General features: G+C 35.5%; 1 protein-coding gene across 1 annotated transcript in view; it reads right to left on the bottom strand.

Annotated features, from left to right (window-relative positions):
- LOC150102982 (aconitate hydratase, mitochondrial-like) overlaps positions 1-26,812 on the bottom strand; it is a 451,613-nt gene that overhangs the window by 12,856 nt on the left and 411,945 nt on the right. Inside the window, exons 19-21 of the mRNA XM_090398314.1 lie at positions 24,010-24,103; positions 14,381-14,513; positions 5,461-5,582 (exon numbers count right to left, since the gene is read on the bottom strand). Of these exons, the coding sequence (XP_090254440.1) occupies positions 5,461-5,582; positions 14,381-14,513; positions 24,010-24,103 (349 nt within the window). The remainder of the gene's footprint in view (positions 1-5,460; positions 5,583-14,380; positions 14,514-24,009; positions 24,104-26,812) is intronic.

The raw sequence follows: 26,812 nt of genomic DNA, 5'->3' as shown, positions 1-26,812 counted from the left end.
GGAATTTGACAATGATGAAGTGTTCCTGGAGGTGAGTCTTCAGGGGAAGCAGTATGAAGAAGTCTGTTTCCAAGATACAAAAGAGGAAGACTGAGAAGTTGGTTCAGTAAATATGAAGATGAACTGTGCAGTGTGGATGTCGACAGGACAGTAGTTCTTGGTGGCTTCAATGACAGAGTTTAATATAACTGAACACTTTGAAATGAATTACTGTGAAAGAATATGTTGGAAAATAAAATTCAAATAGAATTTGAATTTCATGCATAATCATAGTCTTATGTTATGCTATGAGATGCAAACTCCACAGACAATGTTCTGAAATATCCTGTATATTACATCAAAATTTCCACTGACTACTAGAAGGGTGCTGGGCACCAATTGTTGACAATTAAGTCTTATTACAAATGAAGAAATCTGGATCATTAATACATTTTATAGAAAAAATTAAAATTAAAAAAAATAGGAACTTCAGATTTCCTGACGATTTAAATATGGTCTGTATGTTCACCAATGTCCATATGGACAACATAGCGTACTTTCTTCATTGACTTATTCTTTCCGACATGGTTTGGAATACTATTCAAACAGTGGATGGAAAACATGTTCACATTTCAGGGTATAAACTGGGAACAAACAAACAAGGACATTCCATGGGTTCCATCATGTCACCAGTCCTAGCAAATTACTTTATTGAAAACTTCAAAAAGAATGCCACCTAAAAATATCCTGAAAAATCAAAAACTTTGCAGAAAGTTGAATTACATTGATGACATTCCATTACTTGATCAGGGACAAACATTAAATTCACTTGAGATCTGGATGATCAAAAAAAAAATTACTCTTCCTTGACATCCTTTCAAAGTGACTGGGTAAGAAAATAAAAGGTTGATCTTTTCAGTATAACAAAAACCAACCACAAATGAGAATGAACTTTATTACCTTAGACACACTCTCTTCCTCAGTGGGTAGGTATGAACTGAAGATGATTAAAAAATTTTTAGACAGCTTCTAATAAACAAGATTTCAAAAATGCAATCTCATTGCCTTACTTCAAAATTGCAGTGATGCTTTGTAATCACAATGTCAGAGTGGCTTCTACTCAAATGTAAAAGCTTTCCAGGTTCTTACATCCACCAAAACCTTCACATCCTTCCATAAAGAAATCAGAAGTTAACGGACTTTATGCTTTTGTGGCATTTGCAATGTAGGCCAGACATGATGGTCTGGAGAAATCCAGATGTCAGAACATGTAGAGGAAATTGACAAGTTGGAAAAAACAGAAATGCACTATAGTGATCAGAACCATTTTCTAAAAAAAATTTAAAGCCTCAGAAATGCTCTGCACCCCCATATACAGTGTATCAAAAACCAAGGTTTAATCTTGTACCAAGTTTCATCTGCTTCTTCAAAAATTTAACAACTGTGGAGCTGGGATATGGCATGCTTTATGCCACAACATGATAGCAACAACTAGCTTTGTTTCAATACTTGCAAATTATTTAATCTAATGCTTTTTTGTCACTGTTTATATTTACTAGACTATATGTACCACCTACAGACCCAATCTGTTATTCATCACTGAACTTCAACTTGCACCTTCTACGACTACAGCTCACCTAAGCTTTCCATAGTTCATCAAGTATGATACCTTCTGTAAGAAGAGTAGAACAGGTAGGATCTCCTTTGCATAATCTGCTTTAGCTCATAATTTCCTTACCTTCATTGCTCTCCTAATTCTGATTTCTTTGATTACCTATAGCCTAATCACCAGTGGAATAATCTTCCTCAGAGATTTCAATGTCTATAAACCTGACTGGCTCTCCTCTCATTTCACACAGCAAGCTGGGTGAGGAGCTAAATTGCTTGCTGTCAGTAATCATGTAACAGAAATTGTTAACCTATCCATCAGAATTCCAGATAATCCCCATCATTCTCTCAACATTCTTGGCCTTTTCTCATCATTGCTTCCCTGATGCTCTGATCTAAAAAATTATTCTTGCTGTAATGAGTTCCTTTATTTCCTATTCTGCTCAAAATCCCCAACCCTTATCCAAGCCTTGGTTTTCCAACAAGTGAGTCAAAGCAGTCCAAGCTGAAAATGAGGCATACACTCAGTGGCTCAAGCTAAAGGCACCAATTTCTCAATCAGCTTATATTACAGCCCATAACAATGCAAAAAAAAAAAAAACACAATCAGGGCCTTCCTAAGTCCTTTGTCAAGGCTGTTGGGCAAATTTTGCCTTATTAAGTTTCCACTTCTCTCTCTCTCTCTCATCCTTATGGAATAATGGAAGATTTAAAGATAAGGTAAACCTCTTGAAATCAGTCTTCTCCTGCAACTATTAAGAAAACAAAGGCAAATATCCTTCTATTCACAGTATATATCTCCTCTGATATTTTGCCAGAAGGACATCAAAAAATACTTAACAGTCTTCATACTAATATGGCCTCCAACCCAGATGGAACTCCTCCAGTTGTACTCATCTATCAGCACAGGAGCAAGCTTTTATCCAGCCTGCTCCTAAAAGAAGGAGATAAAGTTAGTCATTAGACTAGTCATCCCATTTCGCTCACCTCAATACAGTTTAAATTGATGATGAAGGCTACCAACAGGCAGCTTCTTCACTAGCTGAAAATCCATCATGTCTCTTGCTGCCATTCTTGTTTTATAACAGACCTCCTTGCTAAAATTACCTACCTTAGGTCACAGTCCATGGAAAAAGTTGGAAAATCTCAATCATGATGTGAATTTGAACTCAATTCTTTTCTAACTAAAGGGATGTTCTATTATGATAAAAAGGTGTGTGTGTGTGTGTGTGTGTGGAGGAGGATGGAATGATGTGTTCATTCTAGTTCTCAGACATCATTACATTAAAAATGAATTTCTTTCTTTTGTGTTGGGACAGCAATTTTCAGCACAAAATGATATACTCTATAAATCAGTCTATTGTGGATACATTCTAGAGATGGAATTTTCTGATAAGTCAGTTTAGAGATTATAGAAAATTAATGCAAGCTGTACTGATATTGAGACAATGATTATCCAACCATCAGCTTTTCTGGAGTGATCAATTCACCTATCATGCCAGATACCTGCCTCAAAACATGAGGATAAAAGAAGTGTTTTAAGGATAAGTACATGAGGAGGGAAAAAAATGAGTAAAAATACAGCATTCCTGCAAAGCAACATTTGTTACAGAAGCAATTGAGCATAACACATGAGCTGTTTCTGGCTTATGTGCTGCTGACAGGCATTATTTAACTTAATCATCTCCTAATTTTGCCACTAAAAACAAAAACTGTGACGAGGAGACAATTTTAGAATCCATTTTAAATACAAAGTTTCATTAAATTCTATGTTATACTGAGTTCTATCCATTATTCCTTATTGTACAGAAAGGATAAATTACAACTTCATTACAACTTCATTAAATTCGGTCTAGCTTTTACTTTGTAAATTTCACCAATTTTTACTCCTACAAAAGACAAATTATGGTTTCATTCAATGGAAATGTACTAATAATGTGATCTATCAATCCAAAATTTCATTAAAATCTGGATGGACAAAAACAGTCAGACAAAATGGATACTTGCAAAATACACTTGAAAATCTTGTTACCATTAGTTTATTCCAACCTGCATACTCAAAACAGTGAGTAGTGTTTCCTCAACTGTTTTTTGTTTCACTGACCTCTCAAATCCCATAAGCATTATATGGAAGAAAGCAAAAGAAAGCAGCTTTAAAACATTTCCCAAACTTCAACACATATGGCTGTATCAATTGACCAAAATTTTGGGTGACAGTCATTTTAAAGATCAAATTAATACTTGTCACCCTCTCTCTCTCTCTATTCCGACAAGGGATGACACAAATTGTGTTGTCATTTACAAAAACCAGCAAAATATCAGTAACTAAGTAAATATATATATTATATTTATTGGTGTCTTGTGTTGTAAAACTGTGGAAAAAAAACATGAAATATATATTTATAAATACTGAAAGGAAACTGTAATTCAGTGGGATTAATTCCAGCTGATAATACTGAGTATATCAATTCTTAACAGAGAAAATTACTACACAGATACAAAGGAGAAAATTTGTAGAGGGGGGGGGCTGAATAGTTTCGAAAAATACCTAGAACAAAAACGATAATAAAGAAACTAATATAACCACAAGAAAGAATATATCTTAAAACTCCCATGTTTCATCAAATTTGTTCCTTTTCTTTTAGGATATATAAGAAGACATGTCAGAGGTTTTGAAGAAATTCAAAGACACAGAGTTGCAGGCTGTCAAGTGTTTCATGCAGCAAGAAGTCCACAATTGAGATTCACCAAACTTTGTGTGAGATTTTAAGGGACTGTGTCCTAGCATATCCAAGTGGCCAGATGGGTGCATCCTGACAACAGATCCCCCCAGGTCAGGAAGACTTTCCACACCTCAACACCTGAAAACATTGATGAAGTGCATGCCATGATTCTTGATGATAGATGAATACCAGTCTTTGCAAAAACATTGCAAAGACGCTAAGGATATCCAGGGAATGAGTTGGGATCATTATCCACCAACATCTGGACATACAGAAGCTCTCAGCAAGTGGGTCTCCAAATGTTTGAATGCCAACCAAAAGAGAGAATGTGTGCTGTCATCTCAAAGGATTTGGGGTATGTTTGAAAAATCAGGTGCAATTAAAAAATTTTTTTTTCTCACTCGTATCGTGACTGTTGATGACACATGGCTGCATCACTATGACCCAGAGACCAAACAATAGTCAGTGGAGTGGAAACACAAAGTTCTCCATGGCCAAAGAAGTTCTGAACCCAAAAGTCACCAGGGAAGGTTCTTGTCATTATCTTTTGGTATATGGATGGTGTAATCCTTACCAAGTACCTGAAAAAAAAAAAAAAAAAACTGTTACTGCAGCAGTTTATTCAGAAATTCTGAAGGAAAACGTGATGTGAAACTGAGCAGAGGAGTGTTGCTTTCACAGGACAACGCACCTGCTCATGAAACCTTACAGACAATACAAAACTTGCACTTTCAATGTTTGCCTCACCACCCTATTCACCAGACCTGGCCCCATCTGATTATTTCCAAATTTAAAGAAACACTTGAAAGGAACAAAATTTACCACAGATGAAATCATATCTGCAGCTGAGGACTGGTTTGTGCAACAATGAAATTTTTTTTTTTATCTGAGTATTGCAAATGATGCAGCAGCATTGTAAGAAGTAAATAACACTTTGTGGAGAATATGTAGAATATATTGTAAGTTACACGGTTCTACCTCAATTCTTTCATGGTGATTATCACAACTTTTCAGTGTACCTTCGTAACATGTAATATTTTGTTCTATGATGGACTTGCTTTTTTGAACTCAGCAGTTGAAACAAAATTTTCTTCATCCCAGTTTAATATAACTGTTTGATAATATTTAAATATTTATGTAAATAACCTACCTTGCCTGGTGTAAGATCATTAAGTCCCAGCAATGAGATTTTATCAGAAGCATGAATCTTGTTATAGTCATCAGGATTCTGAAAAGTTAGAGGTAAGAGACCTTGTTTCTTCAAATTGGTTTCTGTACAAGGGGAAAGTGGAAACAAAAGAAAAAAAAGTGATCACGAAATTTTTCTCAGACTTTGTGACATATGTTTTATTATATACAACCAGATAATTTTCAGAAAAAAATCTGGAATAGGATTTCTATTTGAGCTTTTAATATGTTTTATTTTGAAATATTTGTTTTCTTTTGAAAAGAATCTTTCTTCTCAGATAAAATAAAATTCATTGTTGAATCTCAGGAGAGGGGAAAAAAAATACAATTAGAGTGTGTCTGATGGGATCATCATACAAAAGTGAAAACAAGGATGTCTTATTCATAACATAGTTTTCTCATGATTATCTTATACTAGATTAATACTCTAATTATAATTCAGGTTTCCACAAAATAAACTGATTAAATAATAACTGAGAGTTTATTTTTTATTATTTAAATCAAAATTAGAAGAAAAATTAAATATACAAAACAATTAAAATACAATATATCATGTTGTGGCTCTTTATCTACATATTGTGCCCCTACCTACAAAATTGGATGTTTATATTTTAGTCAGCAATTTCTTTTTATAAGAATAAGTTAAACATAATTCATTTTTTTGACAACATACACATACACATTAAATTCAGAATTCAATAAAAATTTTGCAGTGAATAAAATCACAGCTATGTATCTAGGCTTAAGTGCTGGTTGAAGTTATTTTTCAGTTTAATGGAATGTAGTCAGCATAATGAATAACTTAATAAAATGTTAATGACTTCCAATATTTCATTTGTCACAGACAATCAAGGATACAATATAAGAATTATAACATGTTTGTGCATGCACGCAACCACCCCCCCACACACAAAACATGAAAACAAATGTTTCTGGCACATGCTACAGATTGGAAACATCAGAACATGTATTCTATAGCTTACCTCTTGCCTTGTCACCAACAGAACGAGAATTATTCATTGTATAATTAATGAGTTAAAATATCATCTATGGAAAGTTTGGAAAACACATGGCTTTGAAAAAAAAGAAAAAAGCAATATGACATACAAATTCTTTAGAATATTATCCTATGAAAATTATTTTATTGTTCAGTTTCATGATTTTCTATTTAGAAAGATGCATTCTGGAGATACCAAATTTTCGGTTAGGTGATGTAAACAACCCACTTTAGGCAATATTAATCAGGAAGGAGATAAAATTCTCTTTTTATTATGAAAGGTTTATCACCTGGTCCATCCTATTAGTCCATTGTGGTCTTATGGTCAACTACAAAGATGACTGGAGGCTTCGGATACTTGCATTTACTCCCAGATAGTGATATCAATTGGTTAACTGAATTCTCAGTCTGTAGTTTTTCTCATACATTAATTTATTGTATTTTTCCCATATGCTAAATAAATTTATGAAATGGTGCCTATGAATAGTGCATCTGTACACTGATCTGAACATGAACTGCAATTATTGGCTGAGTAAAGTACCACTAATGGGATGCAGTATAGTTCCTTGTGATTTTCCCCACTGTTTTTCTTCATCTTAAAATTGAAAATATCATATTAACTGCCTTGATTTCTGAAACTCATCAATTGCAAGTTACACTTATGATTGATTTGCTGGATTTACAGAAATCTTTTGATAGTGTCTCTCATACTGCTATTCTTGAAGCACTTTTAAGGATTTGGTTGCCCTGTTCTTTTTAAAGATTATATTCCTGAGTTACTGTCCGACCACAGATGCATGACCTCTTGACACTTCTGCACATGGCAGGAGAGGGCTAATCCATTCTGATAATGGGGTAATCAATGATGAGTGTTTATACATTGGAAAATTAGCTTTTCTTTTGTGAAAATTCTAGTTTTTAAAGTGTTAACTATTTTGCTTGTACAACAATTGGAAAATTTTATGTATAAAGTATGTGATTTTGCATGTTGGTGATGAATTCATATATTACCTTGTTACTTTCTCTCCTTCAAACATGAATTGGCTCTTCTTGGCACTGTGCCAGCCAAGGTTGTCGCATCTGTGGTAGGACAGTATCTATTACAATTAGTATGGAAGATAAAATTGTCTATTCTTTCTATACGTCATGCTAGCAATGGCATCTGCAGATGATTTGATACTTGTTGCTGAAACTAAGATGGGTCTTCAGGAGTTGTTTAACTGGGCTGCTTAGTTTACCTCCAGAAGTCTTGCTATCAATGAAGACAAGTCTCTTACCATTATCCTAATACCACCAGGTTATGACAGGAAAATAAATGATTACATATTTAATGTTTCCAACAGCTCTCTTAAACCTTTTGGTATTTTGGATGAGTGGCAGTACTTGGGATTACATTTTCACTTGCTGAACAATGACGACCTTGGTCAAGTCAACTTTCAGTATTTCTGGATAAACTTCATAAAATTCCATTGATGCCTCAGCAACGTATTGTATGATTAAATTTTGTACTACCTAAATTATCCCATTCTTTAGTATTATGAAAACCAACTTTGACCATCCTGAACAAGTACATCAAGCAGTGAGATCTTGGCTTAAATCGCCACACTGATGTTTCAGTTGCATGCAGCTGTTAAATCTGATGGATTAGGAATTCCTGCATTGAGATGGATGGTTCCTCACTTAAAATATCTAAGGTTAAATAACCTGAAAATTCATCTTCACCTTTTACCATAGCTGCCTTTAGAACTCCTGTGATTCAATGAGAATTAACTAAAATACTATGTTGGGCTTTTGATAAGAACGTATATTGTTTCTAACTCTCTTGACAGAAAGAGATGGGAAAAACGTATATCTCACAGTTGACAGAAAGTTCTTCAGTAGCTTGGAGAGGGCTCCTTCTCAACATCTGTGGCGGTATGTGGCCAGCAGCGTAATCTGGTCAGGGCCAGGATAAATGCCCTTGTTACCAAGGCTCAAATAGCCTGTGGTAGGCATAATTATAGATACTTTATGTAGGACTGGATGCGAGTTCAGAGAGACTATGACACATATCTCAATGTTGTTTTAGAACCCACAACATTACAGTTAAAGGACATGATGAAATATATACCATCATAAAAAACCAACAAGAACAAAAAGGATGGGTAGTGAGAAAAGAGCCAAATATCAGGACTGAGGTAGGCAATAAGAAAGTCTGATCTTTTGGCATCAAGAGATGGTAGTCCTGGATATCCAAGTTCTGTGAATTGAACCAAGACCTGGGTTGGGCAAATGAAGGTAAGATAAATTATTATGCCTGTAATCTGGCATTAAAAGACAGTTTAGAAGAATATGACTCGCTGCTGGCCTTTTTTTGCTATAACCATCTCAAGTAGAGGCGTGAGGAGTGTCAAGTCCTATAAGGATGTACAGGTGTTAGGTCTTAAGTGATTGAGACATCAAAATACTTTCCCTCCAAGGAAAAGTATTTTCTTGGAGGGAAAGTATTTTGATGCATGGAAGATGCATTAGCGAATTACGGACAGGATACCTAGCGAAGGTGTAGGCAAGGGAAGCTTTTAGCAGTAGTGAAAATTGCATATGTGGTAAAAAAGTTATCATGAAACATGTTTTTTTTTTTAATATCACTAGTAATGGAACTTTTTCTTGGTAAAGGTCATGCAACATTAAATATATATCTAACAGTGGTGTTGCGTGTCCATTTTGATTAGGTATGCTGTCGTGGCTTATGAAACCCACGCTACAAAATTCGTCAGTTTGACCGTATGATTTGCATTTTTTTTTATCGACGTATGAAAGTTTTAAGAATGTATAGCATATCAATGCTCATCTTAATCAATCTAATGCCTATTAATTGTAGGATAACTTTGAACACTTTAATTTATTAATTCTAACCAAAGCTGCATAGCGTGGGGGACAAATGTGTTTGTTTTAAGATACTGTATATTAGAAAATACCTTTGAATTACTTAAAGGCATAAAATTTGGAAGAGGAGGATGAGGCTTACATCCTTCTACTATAATACTGTTTCCCATTGTAAATATGGGCAAAAAAGTTATAAATTTATCAAAAGCATATACAGGTAGTTCCCGCTTTTACGAATTAATTGGTTTCTGGCGACCATTTGTAAATCAGAAATTCATAAAGCGGGAGTTTATTTGCCTTAGAATTATTTCTAAGAATAATGCTATAAGAGAGAGTTACATTTTGTAAGAAGGAATATATAAAACATAAAATGGATATTAAATGATGAGAAAAGACCTTTCTGGCCAAAGATTTACATATTTAAAAAATAACATAAGAAAAATTTTAAACGAAAAAAGATTCTTTGAAAAAAAAATTAGCTCATTTCTATATCACTGGGTGAATTGGCAGCCGTCGAGGTAATATATTAGGAAGCTTGGATGCATCTTTTTTTTTTTTTGTTTGGAGGCCTTGAGTATCATCTGCTTCATTGACTTTCATTCGTTGATGCTTCTTTTCGTTTAAAATGGCTCGATAACAAGCAGGAGCATTATTCATTTTGTGGGAAAATTTACTAAATTGTCCAAAGTCTGAATCTTGCAATTCAAAGATTGCTGGAGTTTTCTGAGAAGTTTAAATGCTTATTCTAGGCCTTTTAAAATGAAAAACTGAGTTGGAGCTACATATTTGTTATCTTATTTGACTTTTTCTTCTTCTTCTAATTCAAAGAGATCATTGGGTGAGAGTTCCATAGTGTGATATTGAAGCAACTCATTAACATCACCTTCTGAAATTTCCATTTGCAACTGGTTAGCCATACCTAAGATCACTTGGGTTTCAGAATTCACAATCTTTGTTGGGTCTTCAAAGCCTTCGAAATCATTATTAAACTAAGGACAAAGTTCATGGCATACTCCTTTCATATTTTTTCCCAAAACTTTATGCCAGGTGCTCTGCGTTATCCACATTGCATCTAAAATGATGAATCACTTCCAAAACTCTTTGATAGAAAAGTTTCCATCTTTATCAGTTGATTCTATTAACATTTCAAAAGTCTCTTTGAGATAATGTGCTTTAAACATCACAATCACTCCCTGATCCATTAGTTGTAAAATAGAAGTTGTATTTGGAGGTAAAAAGACTATATCTACATTAAGGCAAATGTAAACTACTGATGAGGGATGGCTAGATGTATAGTCAATTATCAGAAGCACTTTAAATGAAATTTGTTTTTTCTCAAGATAAAGTTTCACTTCAGGAACAAAGTGATGCATAAGCCAATCTTCGAATAGGGAACCTGTGAGCCAAGCCTTCTTATTTGCCTTCCATATTACTGGGAGAGTATCTTTATTAATTCCTTTTAAGCTTCTTGGATTTTCTGATCAATGTACAAATAAAGGTTTTTAACTTGCAATCGCCAGCAGCATTTCCTCCTAATAGTAGAGTGATGCGATCTTTTGATGCTTTAAAACATGGCATTGAGAATTCTTCTTTGCGATGTAAGTTCTTGCAGGCATCCGTTTCCAAAAAAAACCTGTCTCACTGACGTTAAAAATCTACGATGGCAAGTAATTTCATTTTTTAATTATTTCTTCTAATTTTTCTGGATAAGATTTTGCAGCCTCACTGTCGGCGCTTGCAGCTTCACCTTGTACTTTAATGTTATGCCAACCAGTTCACTTTTTATAGTGGTCAAAACCACCCATTACTTGCAGCAAAAGTCTCTTTGCAGTTATCACCTTTTTGGTCTTTCAACATTTTAAAAATAACTAATGCTTTAGTACAAATCGTTGTATAGGTAATAGGCATATTTAATTGTTGAGTTTCGTCGCTTATCCAAGCAGTTAACAGCTTTTCCATATGAGGAATTATACTGCCTGTTTCTTTATTAAGCAACCATAGATTGCATATTTTTAACTGCTTTCAAATATTTTTCTTCATCCTTTAAAATTGTGCAAACTGCAGAAGCGGCCAAAGAAAATTTCTCAGAAAGAGGCTTTAACAGTGCTACCCGCCTGATGGCAGGTAATAATTTCATATTTTTTCTCTAATGTAATTACTTTTCTTTGTTTCTTTTGCTCATTTTCTGGTTTTGCACTGTTGCTTCTTTTTGACATTGTTGGAAAAGTGAAAGGGTTATAGTTAAAAAGAAAGCAAAATAATAATAATAATAATAATAATAAAAAAACAGGTGTAATTGAAGTAAACTCTGAATAACACACTACATCGGTAAGGCTTGTGAGTGACTGAGGCTCGTTCTAACTGATTATTATGTCATCACATACTGTGTAATTCTCCGTACACATCCCTACTCGACTTCATAGCACACAATTGAAAATAAAAATTCTGATCCAAAAAATTCATAAAGCGGGAATTCGTAAAGTGAGAACTACCTGTATTAAAAACTTGTATATATTATATATAAAACTTGCCTACCACATCAGTTCAAACTTCATGCACACAAAACAGATTAAACTCAAAAAAACAAAAACAGCAACCCATGACAACGTTCAATTGAATAGGTCATGCAATATCTAAGCCTTTAGGTGCTATTGTCTCAGAACTCACCCTGCCTCGCCTTCTGAGTGGTTTAAAACTATTTTAACACTAAGAATTAGACTCCTGCTGCGGCATCTGTACATCTTTTCAAAGGGCTCAAGGGTATATGTATTTTGAATGCACACCTGGAGTATTAATGCGAATGTGATACAATGTTTCAGCATCGAAAAGTGTTTTCTTTTAGGAATCACATGAAGCCAGGAAATAATTAGGGGAGTCTTTAACGGGAATAAATGCAAAAAAGATATTGATGATATTGCTATTTGATGGATGAACACCGCACACCCTGAATATTTGTTCCTGATATCTAACATGTACAGTCAATTAACTCTCACCACTTATAGTACTGTAATGTAAATTAATAAAAAAAAAAAAACTTTGCAAGACAAAATGGAATAAAATGCAAAAACGTTATCATGAAACATGTTTTTTTAATATCATTAGTAATGGAACTTTTTCTTGGTAGGTCATGCAATATCTAACATATGACCAAAGATGGCAACATTATCTGCAAGAGATTTTTTTTTTTTTTTTTTTAAGTTGGTATATCTGTCAATCATTCATGTGAAATTGCAAGTTATTCTATTCTAAGTATTTTGTTTTATACAGCTGTCTGAAGCAAAAATGTTGTCTGTATCCCTTGAAATGGATAAAATTGAGTACCATGCGGTTATAAAATTCTTTGTAAAAGAAGGTTTAACACCAAAATAAATTCATTCAAAGTTCGTCAAAGTTTATGGGTACCCTTCTCCTTCGTTTTCGACAATTAAGAAATGGGCTGCCAAGTTTAAAAGTGGCTGTACCAGTCTAGAAGATGATCCACGTGAAGGATGTCCAAAAAGTGTAACACCAGAAATCATTGATCAAGCGCATGATATGGTATTGAATGCCAAAGCTTTGCGCAAGATAGGTGCAACGCTTGCTCACAGCAGATCAAAAATGCACTTGCATGAAAATCTCTGAACAGTGCTTGTAGCATTTTAACAAGAATAAAACATTTTGTGCGTCGATTTACTACTATGGATGAGACTTGGATTCACCAGTACACACTAGAATCCAAACTGCAGTAAAAACAGTGGACAGAAACTTGTTCAGCGTCAAAGAAGAAAAAGTAGGTTCCATCAGCAGGAAAGGTCATAGTATCAGTGTTTTGGGATGCTAAAGACATTTTGTTTATTAATTATCTTGAGAAGGGTAAAACAATATCCAGGGAATATTATTCTGATCTTTTAACCAGACTTGATGAAAAAATTCATGAGAAAAGACCCGGTTTGCAGAAGAAAAATATCATCTTTCATCAGGACAATGCACCTGCCCACAAAAGTGTTTTGGCAATACGATAATTAAGGGATCTGCACTATGAATTGTTGAAACATCCATCCTATTCTCCAGATTTGGCTCCCTCTGACTTCTATCTCTTCCAAAAACTAAAAATTCTTCCTCGCTGTTCAGCGCTTTTCTTCAAATCAAGAGGTGATTGCAACTGTAGAGGGGTATTTTGCAGATCTTACTGAGAACCACTACAGGAATGGGATAATGGTGTTGGAGCATCACTGGAATAAATGTATTAGTCTTAAGGGAGATTATGTTGAAAGATAAAAATAATTTTGAAATTATAAATTCGTTTTTTCATTGTTAGGCCGAGAACTTTTCAGACCACTGTTGCATGTACAGTCAGTCAACTCTTGCCATAGCAAACCCCTGACCAAATCCCACAGGCCCTATATGGTATGTTAAAGCAAATTCACTATAAAAAGCTATAGTGAGAATGAACTGTATATGTAATTCTACTGATCTTTAATAGTTTTTTGTATATTAATAATACTGATATATGCAGATATGCATTAAAGAATATACATTATTCTTTATATAAGAAAATGCCCCACAACTTTTTTTTTTTCCCTTGTAAGAAAATTATTAACTTACAATTGTATAATAGATTTATACTTAATATTCTCATTATCTGTTCTGAAATCCAGTGGAATTATTCTAGTACCTAGTATTTTACTTTCTGATGAAATAGTTTGTTTTTAGGGTAAGTATACTTTGTTTTCAGAGTATCCGTGGCCTGGATTTTAAAAACTGGTTAGCATGTCAGCTCTTCAGCCAACAGGCTGCCTTTAGGTGGAAGATGAATTTCACTGCCTTGCATAAGACCATTGCTCCATTTACTTAAGGCCTGAAAAAGGTATGTTTTATCTCTAGAGCAGGGTTTATGGATTATGGAAAAAAAACAAAAAAAAAAACTTTAACCCAACCATGATATTAATGTACCATACAAGGTTTATAATTGCAGCTTTTTAATAACTCATAGGTTCATAACCCTTTGTGGATGGGAGAAACAAATATCAATCATACTCACCATGAATTCTTGCAAAACTTTTAACAATAATGGCCCGACCTCCTAAATGTCTAGGTTCTAGAGCTGCATGTTCTCGACTGCTACCTTCACCATAGTTCTCATCTCCCACTACACACCATCGAATCCCATGCGCCTAAAAGTAGATTATTTTCTTTGTATGAGAGAGAGATATTTCAGAACATTAGAAATACCAGATATTTTTTATAAAAAATATTTCTTCCAGATTTACATGTTTGGAGAAACAAATATACTGTTTTAACCACCCAACTATAACAGATGAAATATCAACTGCCTTATGCTTCATGCCAATGCTAATTTATTGCTGCTTTGCTTTTGCATCCCTATTTTGCTCAACACCTTTACACACTGTAACCAGTACTATGGATAATCAAAACTATTGGATCATTTGGAGGGAAAACATTTTGAAATTACACAAAATAATAACTCTGTTCTGGTTAGATGAATTTAATGAAACATGATTTTTAGGGTGTAAATTTAATGTAAATTTTTCATATAGTACTATCATATCCTGTACACACCCTTGAGGGTGGGTATATATCAGGAATCTGATGATGATGATTTTTAGGGTTTGAATCTGATCTAAAACATGAAGAACCTTTTTTTAAAAAATTTTCGACTGAAAGTGAGTTAACCTGTTTCATAAGGTGACGGTAGGATTTTTCTTCGCCTGAAACATCTGGCTTAAAGAATTTTATAAACATGCCTGCAGTAGAATTCAAATTCATGGAGTAACACTATTCACTTAGCCAACCAGCAATTTAGTATCTCTGATAAATTTCTTTGAGTCTTTTCAATTTTGGTTTCAAGTGGCTATTTGTAATGAATAAGTCAAAAACTGATTGACATGTCATAAACTATAACTTAATATACTTGATGGATTTCTACAAAAGCACAATCACTCATCAGAGCTCTCTGATTACAATTTATTAAGATATGATAATTGCTCTCATGGAAATGTCAGAAATGAGGACTAGGTGCAATTTAAAAGCAGCTACTTCACTAAAATTTTTCTTAGTGGCATTGATTTTGCTGTGTTATTATTGCAGAGTGTGCAGATGGTGTAGAGTCCATGAAGGTGCTATACAGTAATAGTTATTGCACTGATGAAAGTTCAAAGAGGAATTTAAGTTTTAACAATTAAAACAATCTCACCCAAGTAGCTACTACAGCAAACCTTCTCCTTTCTTAGTACTTGTTCCACTATTTATTTTCACTCTCCCAGTAAAAATAAGATAATGTTGCAAACCTGTAGAGATATTGTGGATGAAAAGAAGAGGAAGCAATGCTTTGTTATGGACATTTTTTGCTTGATTAAATGCTCCACCCCCCATTAAATAGATTTCCATTCTTCCTTGCATGTTAGGCTCAATGACCTGTCATGGCCAAGTAATTTGGCATCAATCTAATTAATGCTCTTATAGGAATCCTACCTGCAAAGTGTCAACTGCATGTGTTCAGAGCTTTTGCCTGTTTTCTGAAATGAAAAGAACTGAGTTTCCAGAAGGGAAAACCCATCCACCCCTGTATGAGTTGAAGGTAAATGAGGACATTTACCTTCAACTGAAAATCCCTCATAAAGGTTTTCTCTGCATTCTGGATGGAATTTGATGTATCCTATGCAATTTAATTACTGCACAGGCTCATTAAAATATGACATGCTATGTTTATTGCATATTATCTCACTGAAATTATATTAAACCTGGATCCAAGGTTAAAGAAGTGACATAAGCAAAGTTATGACAAATTTGAACATATTAATGATCCTTATAATTAAACAGCAATCAGTGACTCTTTACAGTATGAATCAGGAATCACTGATGTGACTTTTTGCCAGAATGGTTGGTCAAGTGATTAGCCAAGTTCCTCTCCAAACTAGTCTGAGGGTTTGAATCCCATCATGGGCATGGTTGATTTATCAATGTCTTTAGGGAACAGATGACCTTATTTGTCCAGTGTGAGACTACTACCACCCTGTTTATTGGAGGCCAACCCTCAAGTCCACCCATATAAGCCCATATTACTAAGATACTAAAGGCTTACAGCCTTTCTGTTGATAGAATTCAGATTAAAAAAAAAAGTAAATCAAAAATTTTATTAAAAGATAAGAAATATCCATTATTATTTTACACCAATTTTCCAAAAAGTGCCTCCATTTTAAATACTAATAGATTTTGAAATAGTAATTTTATTTTTTTTTTTGAATAGTCTTGCTAAAGTTGGCCATAACTTTGGTCCAACTTTATTTCCTTTCATTGAACTTGCTGCATCATTATTCAAAGAAAAAGCCAATCTTCTGGGCTCTTATTTTTCATTCATTCTTTCTCTGATAATCTTGTTAAATATCCTTCTGGTACCAATCAAAACAAGCAACATGCAATGCCCCTTTGATTTTATTGCCAGAGAGAAGAATCTGGATACCCAAAGATGTCTCCTCCTCATCCTGATGCCCTTATATATATCCTCTCCTGATGGCATTTTTTCAAGTATTTTGAGGATTGTGCTCCAGAGTTAACTCCTGTTCTTTTTTTACCTAAACAGATCCTCTCCCATTCCACTAGTATGTATGCTGTAGCTTGAAAATCAGCTCATATTTAACCCCAAACCCTTTATTATCAATTTCTCTCATTGCAATTCTTTTCAAAGGAATGGAAAAAAACCACTGACACTTAACTTCTATGCTACTTAGAAACTTCTGAACTAGTAAATGAATTTCAGTATGGATTTTTCTAGTGTCAATCAATAAGGTATCTCCTTGCTTATTGTAATCCAACTTTGGACAAATGTCATGAAAAAACTCTGGAAAATAACAACATTTGATTTACTTTAGTACCAAGGCTAATGGTGATATGTACCACAATCTCTTTTAATTCACTTACTATCAACCTTGTACACTGCAAATTACTAAGACATTCAAGTGTATCAGTTTCTAGTTTCTAAAAGCTGATCTACAATTATTACTGTTTGAAAGGATTCTGATAAGCTTGTTAATTTCATTGATAATAAAACAATGCTGTTTTATTTCTCACAATAACCTTTTCTTACTTTTGCTAACTACCAAGAAGAAGAGGTACAGATCCCCCCCGGGATAACTAAACTCCAGCCTTTATTAGCATATATATTACAAATAACACTTCCTCAGCACCCAGGAAATTGGTTTCTCTTTCAATTAAGTTATTTTATCTCAGAACAGCCATTAATTCTAGAAATCACAAATTCATCCGACCAATGAATACTGTTTTTGCATCAGTTTTCCCTAAGACCTCCCTAATACTAATTTAATAAGTAACAGAAGAGAGCATTTCCTGTGATTATGGCATATTTCACCAGTTCGAACACAAGACAGTGTTTAACAGAAGAGAGCATTTCCTGGTTGATTATGGCCATTCGAACACAAGATAGTGCTTGAACCAATTTTAATTTGTAGATCTGAGAGCTGGATTAGAATTAAAATGTTTGATCGAAGACTGAAGACCACAGATATGATAGTTCTAAGAAAGATTAAAGGAGTAAAGGTAGATGGCATCTATGGTATCATATTAAAAATGAGGACATTAAGAAAGACCTTAACATTGCTAGCATCCATATGTTTAGCAGAGTTAATCCCAGGTGAGGTATGGTCACTTAAACAAAATGGGAAAAAGATTCAGAGAAAGATCAAGATTTAGGTGGATTGATACAGTAGGAAGTTCCTTACATGACAGAAATATGATTTGATAATATTGGAATCTTGACAGATAACAGATTAATTTAGAGGAAAAAGTCAATAATGATGTAACTTTTTATTTTTCTTTCCTTTTTTTTTTAAGAACTTCTCACTATCAAAACTTTAATGGAATTTAATGGTTACAACCCTCATCAAATCCAGCAGATAATTGACTACTATGTTCAAACACCTCAGGATTCTTCAACAGATTGCAGGGTTCCAATCCCTTATGTTTCTGGTATCTCTGAACCTATTGGTAGGAGTTTGAAGCAGTATCACCTTATTTCCACATATTTTCCTATCAACAAAATTTCTCATCCGTTGCCATCTACAAAAGACAAACTGTCACCTCTATCATTAGCTGGTGTTTACCTTGCGAATATAATCTGACATACATTGGGCAAACAGGCCATTCTATGAAAAAAAGAATTAATGAACATCAATATTATATTGAATGCATGAAACCTCAAAAAGTCTGGTCAGGCACAACATAGTATTGACACTAAACACAGTATCTGGTGGCATGAAGCTCGATTTCTCCATAGAAGCAGTTTTAAATATGAATGCCTTTTCAAAGAAAGTTGCGAAGCCCTTTTACACCAGCCAAATCTGAATCAGAATGATTGTCTCTCTCTCTCTCTCAAAAGTTTGGGAGATTTCTCATTTTATGAAACCATCAAAAATAGTTTTAATATTATTTATTAATATATTCATTTCTAACATGCAGCAACCATTTTTAATTGTAAACCAGCTGTTGTATGTATTGTGTATTCCTGTTTCTTTGATTTGCTCGTTTCTATGCACTGATGATGTACTGTTATTTTCAGTATGAAATACCTGTACTTTCATTTCATTAAAGTTAATTACTGTGGTTGTGGTGTAATTTGTTGTTTTTAGTTTCATTTCTACTTCAATGATAGTTCTGCTGTGGTAAAGTGTGTGTGTGGGGGGGGGGGGGCGGCTTGCTGTCTGCTGGATTAATATTGCACACTCACTTTATACATGTCAGAGGAATCAAGTACCACCAAGGTACTAGATTCCTCTGACATGAAGCTCTTTGAGTATGTCTTGCATACTTTTATATAATAATCTATTGCATCATAACATATGATGTGATACATTACTATCACTCTTAGCCTTTTCTTTCTCATTTCAGCCTATTCCACTTTCTTAGTTATTTTATTTTTTCCAGTTTATGATACATTTTTCCATACATATTAAGCTGAATTAAGGTGTGTAACTGGGTAGGAGGAACGACAGGATCATGTGAATGAAACTGGGTCTTGGAGAAGAGCAACTGGTCGTCTTATGTGTATACGCCCCACAAATTGGCTGTACAGCAGAAGAGAAAGATGAATCTGGAATGTGATACATGGATAGATGAAGAAATGAGGGAACTGGAAGAAAATGAGATGGCGATTGTCGGAGGAGACTTGAACGGACACATAGGGAGACAGAATAGGGACTGTGAAAGGGTGCATGGTGGCCATGGAGTGGGAATGATGAACCAGGAAGGAGAGAGGATTTTGGACTTTGCAGTAGCATTTGATCTGGCAATTGTGAACTCCTTTTTTTGTAAGAGGGAAGAGCATTTGATAACATTTAGAAGTGGCAACAACAGTTCACAGATTGACTACATTTTGACTAGAAGAAAACATCTTAAGGCAGTAACAAATTGTAAGGCAATCCCAACAGATCAATTGGCGCAGCAACACCGGCTGCTGTGCGCAGATTTTAAAATAAAGTCGAAGATAAGAACCTTTGGAAGCCATGGGAGGAAGACAATTAAGTGGTTTTGCTTAAAAGAAGAGAGTGTGAGGAACCGTTTTAGGGAGAAGGTGTTAGAGAGGATGTCGGATGGACTAGAAAGTGTACAAGACATCATTCAAAAGCAATTCTAAAGTGTGCAATTGAGGTGCTTGGTGAAGCATCTGGAAAGATTAGAGAGCAGATGGAGGTTTGGTGGTGGAATAATAATGTACAAGAAGCAGTGACGGCTAAGTAGAATACAATGCAGAAGTGAGATGAGTCAAGAGTGGAAGTGGACAGAGAGAAAAAGCTATAGCATATCAAGACCTTTATGATCAATTAGAAACAAAGGAAGGACAGAGAAAGATTTATCGATTGGCAAACTGTAGAAATAAGGCATCAAAGGCCATCGTACATGTGAGGCAGATCAAAGACTCTGGAGGAAGGGTATTAAGGGGGGATGTGGATATAAGAAACAGATGGAGAATATACTTTGAAGGGCTTTTGAATGAAGAAAATGCAAGGACTCACAGAGAAGATGGGGAGCCTTATGAGGGGGATGGTGCAGAACATTAGTAGAGTGGAAGTGAAGGAGGCCATAAAGAGGATGAAGAATGGAAAATCAGTGTGCCCTGCCAGGATCCCAGTGGAGGCATGGAAGGCATTGGGGAAGAGGGAATTGACCTGCTGTGGGACCTGTTAATAGAAGTTTGTCAACAGGAAAATATACCTGAGGAATGGAGGGAAAGTACTCTTGTCCCCATCTACAAGAGTAAAAAGGATGCACAAGACTGTATGAATTACAGAGGAATAAAGCTGATGCTCCACACAATGAAAATCCTAGAGAGGGTTCTTGATGGAAGACTAAGGAAGGAGGTGGAGATTGCAAAGGAGCAATTTGGCTTCATGCCTGGTCGATTGATGACAGATGCTAGCTTTGGGTTACAGCAGATGATGGAAAAGTTTCGAGAGAAGCAATGGGAGCTACATCTGGTATTTATTGATTTGTAGAAAGCGTATGATAGAGTGCCAAGGCAAGAAGTCTGGAGGTGTCTGAGGGAGAAGAAGGTACCAGAGAAATATGTCAGGCTGGTGCAGGAGATGTACAGAAATGTGAAGACAAGAGTTCGGACCTGCCTGAGAGAGACAGAAAGTTTTCCAGTGACAATTGGCTTGCATCAAGGGTCAGCATTAAGTCCGTTCCTGTTTAATATTGTGATGGAGGTGGTGATAGAAGATGCACCTTGGACTATGTTCTATGCAGATGACATCATGCTGTGTGCAGAATCAAGAGAAGAAGTGGCAGCTAAGCTGGAAAGTTGGAGGAACGTACTGGAAGAGAGAGGTATGAGACAGAGCAGAAGTAAGAAAGAGTATAATTGTTGCAAAGTGGATGGCAGCCAGGAGAAAATCTGCAGCTGGAAGGAAATGTCATCAGGAAGGTCAGTGACTAGATACTTAGGTTCAACAATGAAAGAGGATGATGAGGTTGAGAAGGAAGTCTCATGCAGGATAGAGGAACTGGAGAGAGAGAGAGAGAGAGATGGCTGGAGTGCTATGCAATAAGAGATGGTGATCAATTTAAAAAGCAAAATCTACAGGACAGTAATAAGACCAGCTATGACATATGCTATGGAAACTGTGGCCCTGAGGAAAAATAACATCAGCAGGATGGAGGTAGTGGAGATGAGAATGTTTAGGTGGATGTGCAGTGTGACCAGAAAGGATCGTCTGAGAAATGACTATGTAAGGGGAACGGTGAAGGTTACGAACTTAGGAACAAAGATACAGGAAGCAAGGTTGAGATGGTTAGGTCATGTGATGAGGAGGGAGAAAGAGTATGTGGGAAGAAAGGTCATGCAGATGGATGTGCAGGGGAGGAGGAAGAGCAGGAGGCCAAAGAAGAGATGGAGGGAGATGGTGGAGGAGGACTCGAGGATAAAGAACGTGGATGTGGCTACAACTCAAGACAGGTTGTGGAGGAGACTCACTACAGACAGCAACCCTACTTAAGTGGGAAAAGCTGCAGAAGAAGGTGTATAAGTGAAAAGGTGTTAGTTATTTACATTTGTACATATACAAGCGTCATTTCAAAATTTGCCAAAAGAGGCCAAAGAAGAGATGGAGGGAGATGGTGGAGGAGGACTCGAGGATAAAGAACGTGGATGTGGCTACAACTCAAGACAGGTTGTGGAGGAGACTCACTACAGACAGCAACCCTACTTAAGTGGGAAAAGCTGCAGAAGAAGGTGTATAAGTGAAAAGGTGTTAGTTATTTACATTTGTACATATACAAGTGTCATTTCAAAATTTCTGCACATATGGAAGGCATGGCCAGTATAGTTTCCATCTTCCTGTCAGACGCAAGTGAGTTTGTGATTAATGATGTCAAGGGCTTGTTTTCTGTTTCTGGTGGTTTCCTGTCCTGTGATATAAGATTTCAACATGGAGGAAGAATCTGAATAAGGTCTGATTATGTGAATGGTAGGACTCACTTTAGCCAGTCTCATACAGAGTTGGCAGGGTTCCCTCCCCCCCTCCTTCTCCCAGAAACTCAGGTTTTTCATTCTGCAAGACAGATAAACAAGAAGCAAAATACATGCTATTAACAGACATAACACAATGGCCTCATAGTCTTAGATGCTTCACTTCTTATCTTAGTAACAACAAAATTCATATGGCCATTCTTTATATTCATGTTAAGTATCTGATCTTGTAGAACAGTATGGATAGCAAGCGTAACCCCCCCCCCACCCACACACCTTCAGAATCTGATCTGTTCCTAAATTTCAAAGAACCATTCTACAGGAAGCATTTCACAATCACTGGTAAGGTTTCTGCTGAAATGACCATAATTATTAAATTATTTTACTTTTAAAGACATCTCCATTATTCAATGTTGCCTTGTAATCCTATTCTCTATTGTGAATGGTCAACCTCTGACATCTTGCAACCCTCAGGCTTACACCACCTTCACAACTCCTCTCCACTTAAGTTAAGGCCATCCCTTCTGCCGTATTTCTGGTGGCGAGCAATTCACTCTCAGGTCATTTCTATTTCTCTCTCACACACACAGAGGAAACTGCTGAACATGCCAATATTACAATAAATATCAATGCTCCAAGCAGTCCATCACATTTTCTTGTAAATTCAATCTCTTCATGATGATTCCATTCCAAACTCTTTGAAGGTAATATATGTGTACTAAGAACTGTAACCATCCATCCCCCCTTTACAGTTCTTATACAACTTCTGCTTCACATTCAAAGTCCCCTCCGCCCCCACTCCCACTGTCAATCGAAGAATCATCATCTTGGTTTTTTGTTGAATTCTTAACTCCATTCACTTGCTTAATTCCAGAATGGAATGGTTGACAATTGTCTTCGTCATCTTTCTCACACATTCCATTGTAGTGCCCAAATAACTGAAGCCTCTAGATCTTCCATAATTGAGGTCTTAAAACACTAGTCTTCTCATCATTCTCAAGTGGGAGTAATCTAGTAAATTGTCATGCTACAAAAATACAATCCTGTCTTATTTCTCAGAATTAAGATCTTAAGAGATAATCCTCCTCTTACAAACTCCCTCCAAACTTTCACAGTGATGCTCTCTTTCTGCATCAACATCTCTCTCTTTAAACAGGTATTTTTGTGGGTGCCATTCCACTGAACTGTCAACCACTATTCCTCTGTTTTCCACTATATGTAAGGATACGAAAACCTGCTGGTAAACATACATGCACAGTTCATCTCCAAACTTATCACACCAACTTACTCTCTTCTTTCATTCTATTCATCTCTTCTTTGGAATAATCTTCTCCAATGGTACAGAATAGCTAACTTCTTCTATTCCAATATTTGAAAACTTATTAACCTTTGATTTCATCTAAGAAGATAATGTTGAACAGACTCTATGTCCCTAGTCAGGCAGTGAAAAGAGGAAAAATGAAGTGTGTGTGCTGACTTAATCTTACTTGAAACCAGTTTCACAAATAATCTCAGTCAAAGATATATCCATTACTAATTCTATTAAGATCAGAAATGTATTAACTGTAGGAGAGATTCCAAACCATTTTGTAATCATTTAAAAGGATTAAATGACCTATTCTTCAAAGTATTAGAGAAAATAAGTGAAATAAAATATAAAAATTACTTACTTTGTAATATCTGGCAGTGTCAGGAACAGATCCTAAATCTGCATTAATTACATTTTTTACTTGGTTTACTTCTCCATTGTCAGCATTAGTTGCACTGAAAAACATTTAATATGGAATTTTAAAATTCAAAAATAGCGTGAAAACCAGAGTGATTATTTGCAGCTTTTTTCTTTTTTTACCCATTTCCAATATTTAGAATCAAAATACTTTTTTTTCAGCGATATACTTGGGGTTGAAATTTGTTACACATAAATCATACTCTAATGAATGAAGTCTTAACATTAAAAACATATCAACAGTTGGTTAATATTAGTATACTTATTATTTATTATTAAATTACTCAAGGAATTGAACAACGTAGATACAAATATAAATTAATTTATATTTGTATACTTGGGTTGAAATTTGTTATACATAAATCACACTGCTAATGAATAAAGTCTTAACATTAAAAACATATCAACAGTTGGTTAATATTATTATACTTATTATTTATCATTAAATTAAATTACAATTAAATTAAATTACACTTGAATAAATATTTCCGATATTTCAGCAATGTCATGTTGCCATCTTCAAAAGGAACTTACAAAAAAGGCACTACAACATAGTAACTGAGAATGAAGCTATCGTTCTCCTAAAAGTCCTGATGGTGCCCTCTAGCGGGCTAATAGGTGTTCTTGGCCGTTGGGCTGAAGGTCTGCTGATGTAAGCCTCCCAAATTTGGGGCAGTCGCATACAACCAAATTTGTTGAGGTTTGGATAGTTTCTTAGGGCTGAGGCTGATTCCATAAATAGTCTTTTGAATTTGTATTTGCTATGGTGTATTACTGTAGCTTTCTTCCACCATATTCTGTGACGTGTATCCAGAGCATGGTCTGCAAGACCAGAATGGCTGTACTTGTGAAAATGGATGTAGTCCTTGTGTTCAGAAATTCTGATATTCGCTGTCCTGCCTGTTTGGCCAAAGTAAGGCAGTTCAGAGCTGCAAGGGACCTGGTAGGTCTAGGGCATAAGGTCAAACTTTTTCGGGCCACCGCCCACTTTGCAAGACATAAATTTTGTAATGCCCCACATTATAACAGTTTGAATAAAACCATATTTCAAATATTCGAGACTGAATAAAACCATATTTCAAATACTCAATACTGTACTGTCGACATTTCTTCTTATATTCAGACATAATGCAGTAATAAAATTTGCAAAAATATTCACAAAATAAAAGATTTAATTTACACTTTGTATGACTCCACTTATCTATCACACTTTCGATTGATGATTGTTGGCAAAGCACACAAAAAATAATGAAACTTATTCCTAAACCACTGGTATTTATACATTTGAAATCTAGCCCGAATCGATTTGCATGCATTGACTTGTTTGCGATACCATCGTACTCGTGCTTTGAATAAGTCACTGCAAGCACCCATATTCTTGTCAAAACATGCTGAATTGAGTGAATTACCTATGTAATAGTTGACCGACATACTACTAGTTAAGACTCGTCTGCTGCATGGATAGACTAAAGCCTGTATGGCATGATCAATTTTTACAATAGCAAAAAATGAATAAATTTTTTAAGTATATAAAAAATAGAAGTTAAAATATCCTGTATGACACGTTCAATTTTCTCATTGACATAGAAAATTGACATCTATTTCTATCTGACATGGTAAATTTGCAAATGATTAAATAACTGAAATAAAAAATTGATCGTGTAAGACAGGCATATGAATTAAAATTCAATATTTAAATTTTAAATGATTATCTAATCACAGAATCACGAAAATAATTAATTTTTAAATGTATATTATTTATTTCTTCTATAAAGAGCCACCGATCCCTAGACCACCTGAACGCCCCTCAAATGCTTCTGATCCCACTATAGCCCACCCTCTAGAAGGCTTCAGCACCCACTGGGGGCAGTACCACCCACTTTGGGAACCTATGGTCTTTGGGAAACCTATGGAGCGTATAAGGGATGCCAATTTTCTGTATGGTCTGTAACAGGAGATCAGGTCATGTTTTTTTAAGATTTTGGTAATTTTTTTCCAAGGTGCCTCAGATGTAGGGAATGGTGATGGATTTAGAGTAATCCTTGTTGTGGAGGGGAGGGAAGGGGGCTGCGGTTTGTAGGTTTTAATATTTTTTGGATTTTTTTTTGGGGGGGGGGGGTGGTAGCCATTGGCTGAGAAAGTGTTGAGGATGTGATTTAGTTCAGTGTTTAGGGCCATGTTGTTAGAACAGATTAGTTTAGCCCTGTTGTATAGTGTTTTCACCACTCCATATTGTTGTGAGGGAGGGGGGGGGGATTGTTGGTGAATGTATCTGCCAGTATGGGTGGGTTTTCTCTAAACTGAGAAAACTGAGGTTCCATCAGGCTGGCGGGTGACTAGTGTGCCTAGGAAAGGGAGGCTGTTGTTTTCCTCTTTTTCCAGGGTGAACTTGTTTCTAGGGTGTTGGTTGTTTAAGTGTGTTAAGAAGGAGAGGAGTGTTTCAGAGCCACGTGGCCAAATAGCAAACACATCATCAACATAGCGAAGCCATATGGTTGGTTTTTGTGGGGCAGAGGCTAAGGCTTTTTCTTCAAAGGTCTCCATAAAGAAATTGGCAAAGGGTGGGGAGAGTGGTGAACCCATAGCTGTCCCCTCAATTTGTTTGTAGAAGTTTCCCTGCCAAACGAAATAGCCTGATTTCAATGTGAACTGAAATAGGGCTGAGATATCGGGAGAAAATTTAGCTTGAATTAGCTCTAAGGTTTCTTTGAGAGGGGCATTCATGAATAAGGAGGGAGACGTCAAAA

This window comes from Typopeltis vanoorti, chromosome 9 (genome assembly GCF_054136105.1).
Source record: "Typopeltis vanoorti isolate ZY-2024b chromosome 9, IOZ_Tvanoo_1.0, whole genome shotgun sequence".
NCBI lineage: Eukaryota > Metazoa > Arthropoda > Arachnida > Uropygi > Thelyphonidae > Typopeltis > Typopeltis vanoorti.
The sequence above is the reverse complement of the archived record's forward strand: the minus strand, read 5'-3'. Positions and strand labels throughout refer to the sequence as shown.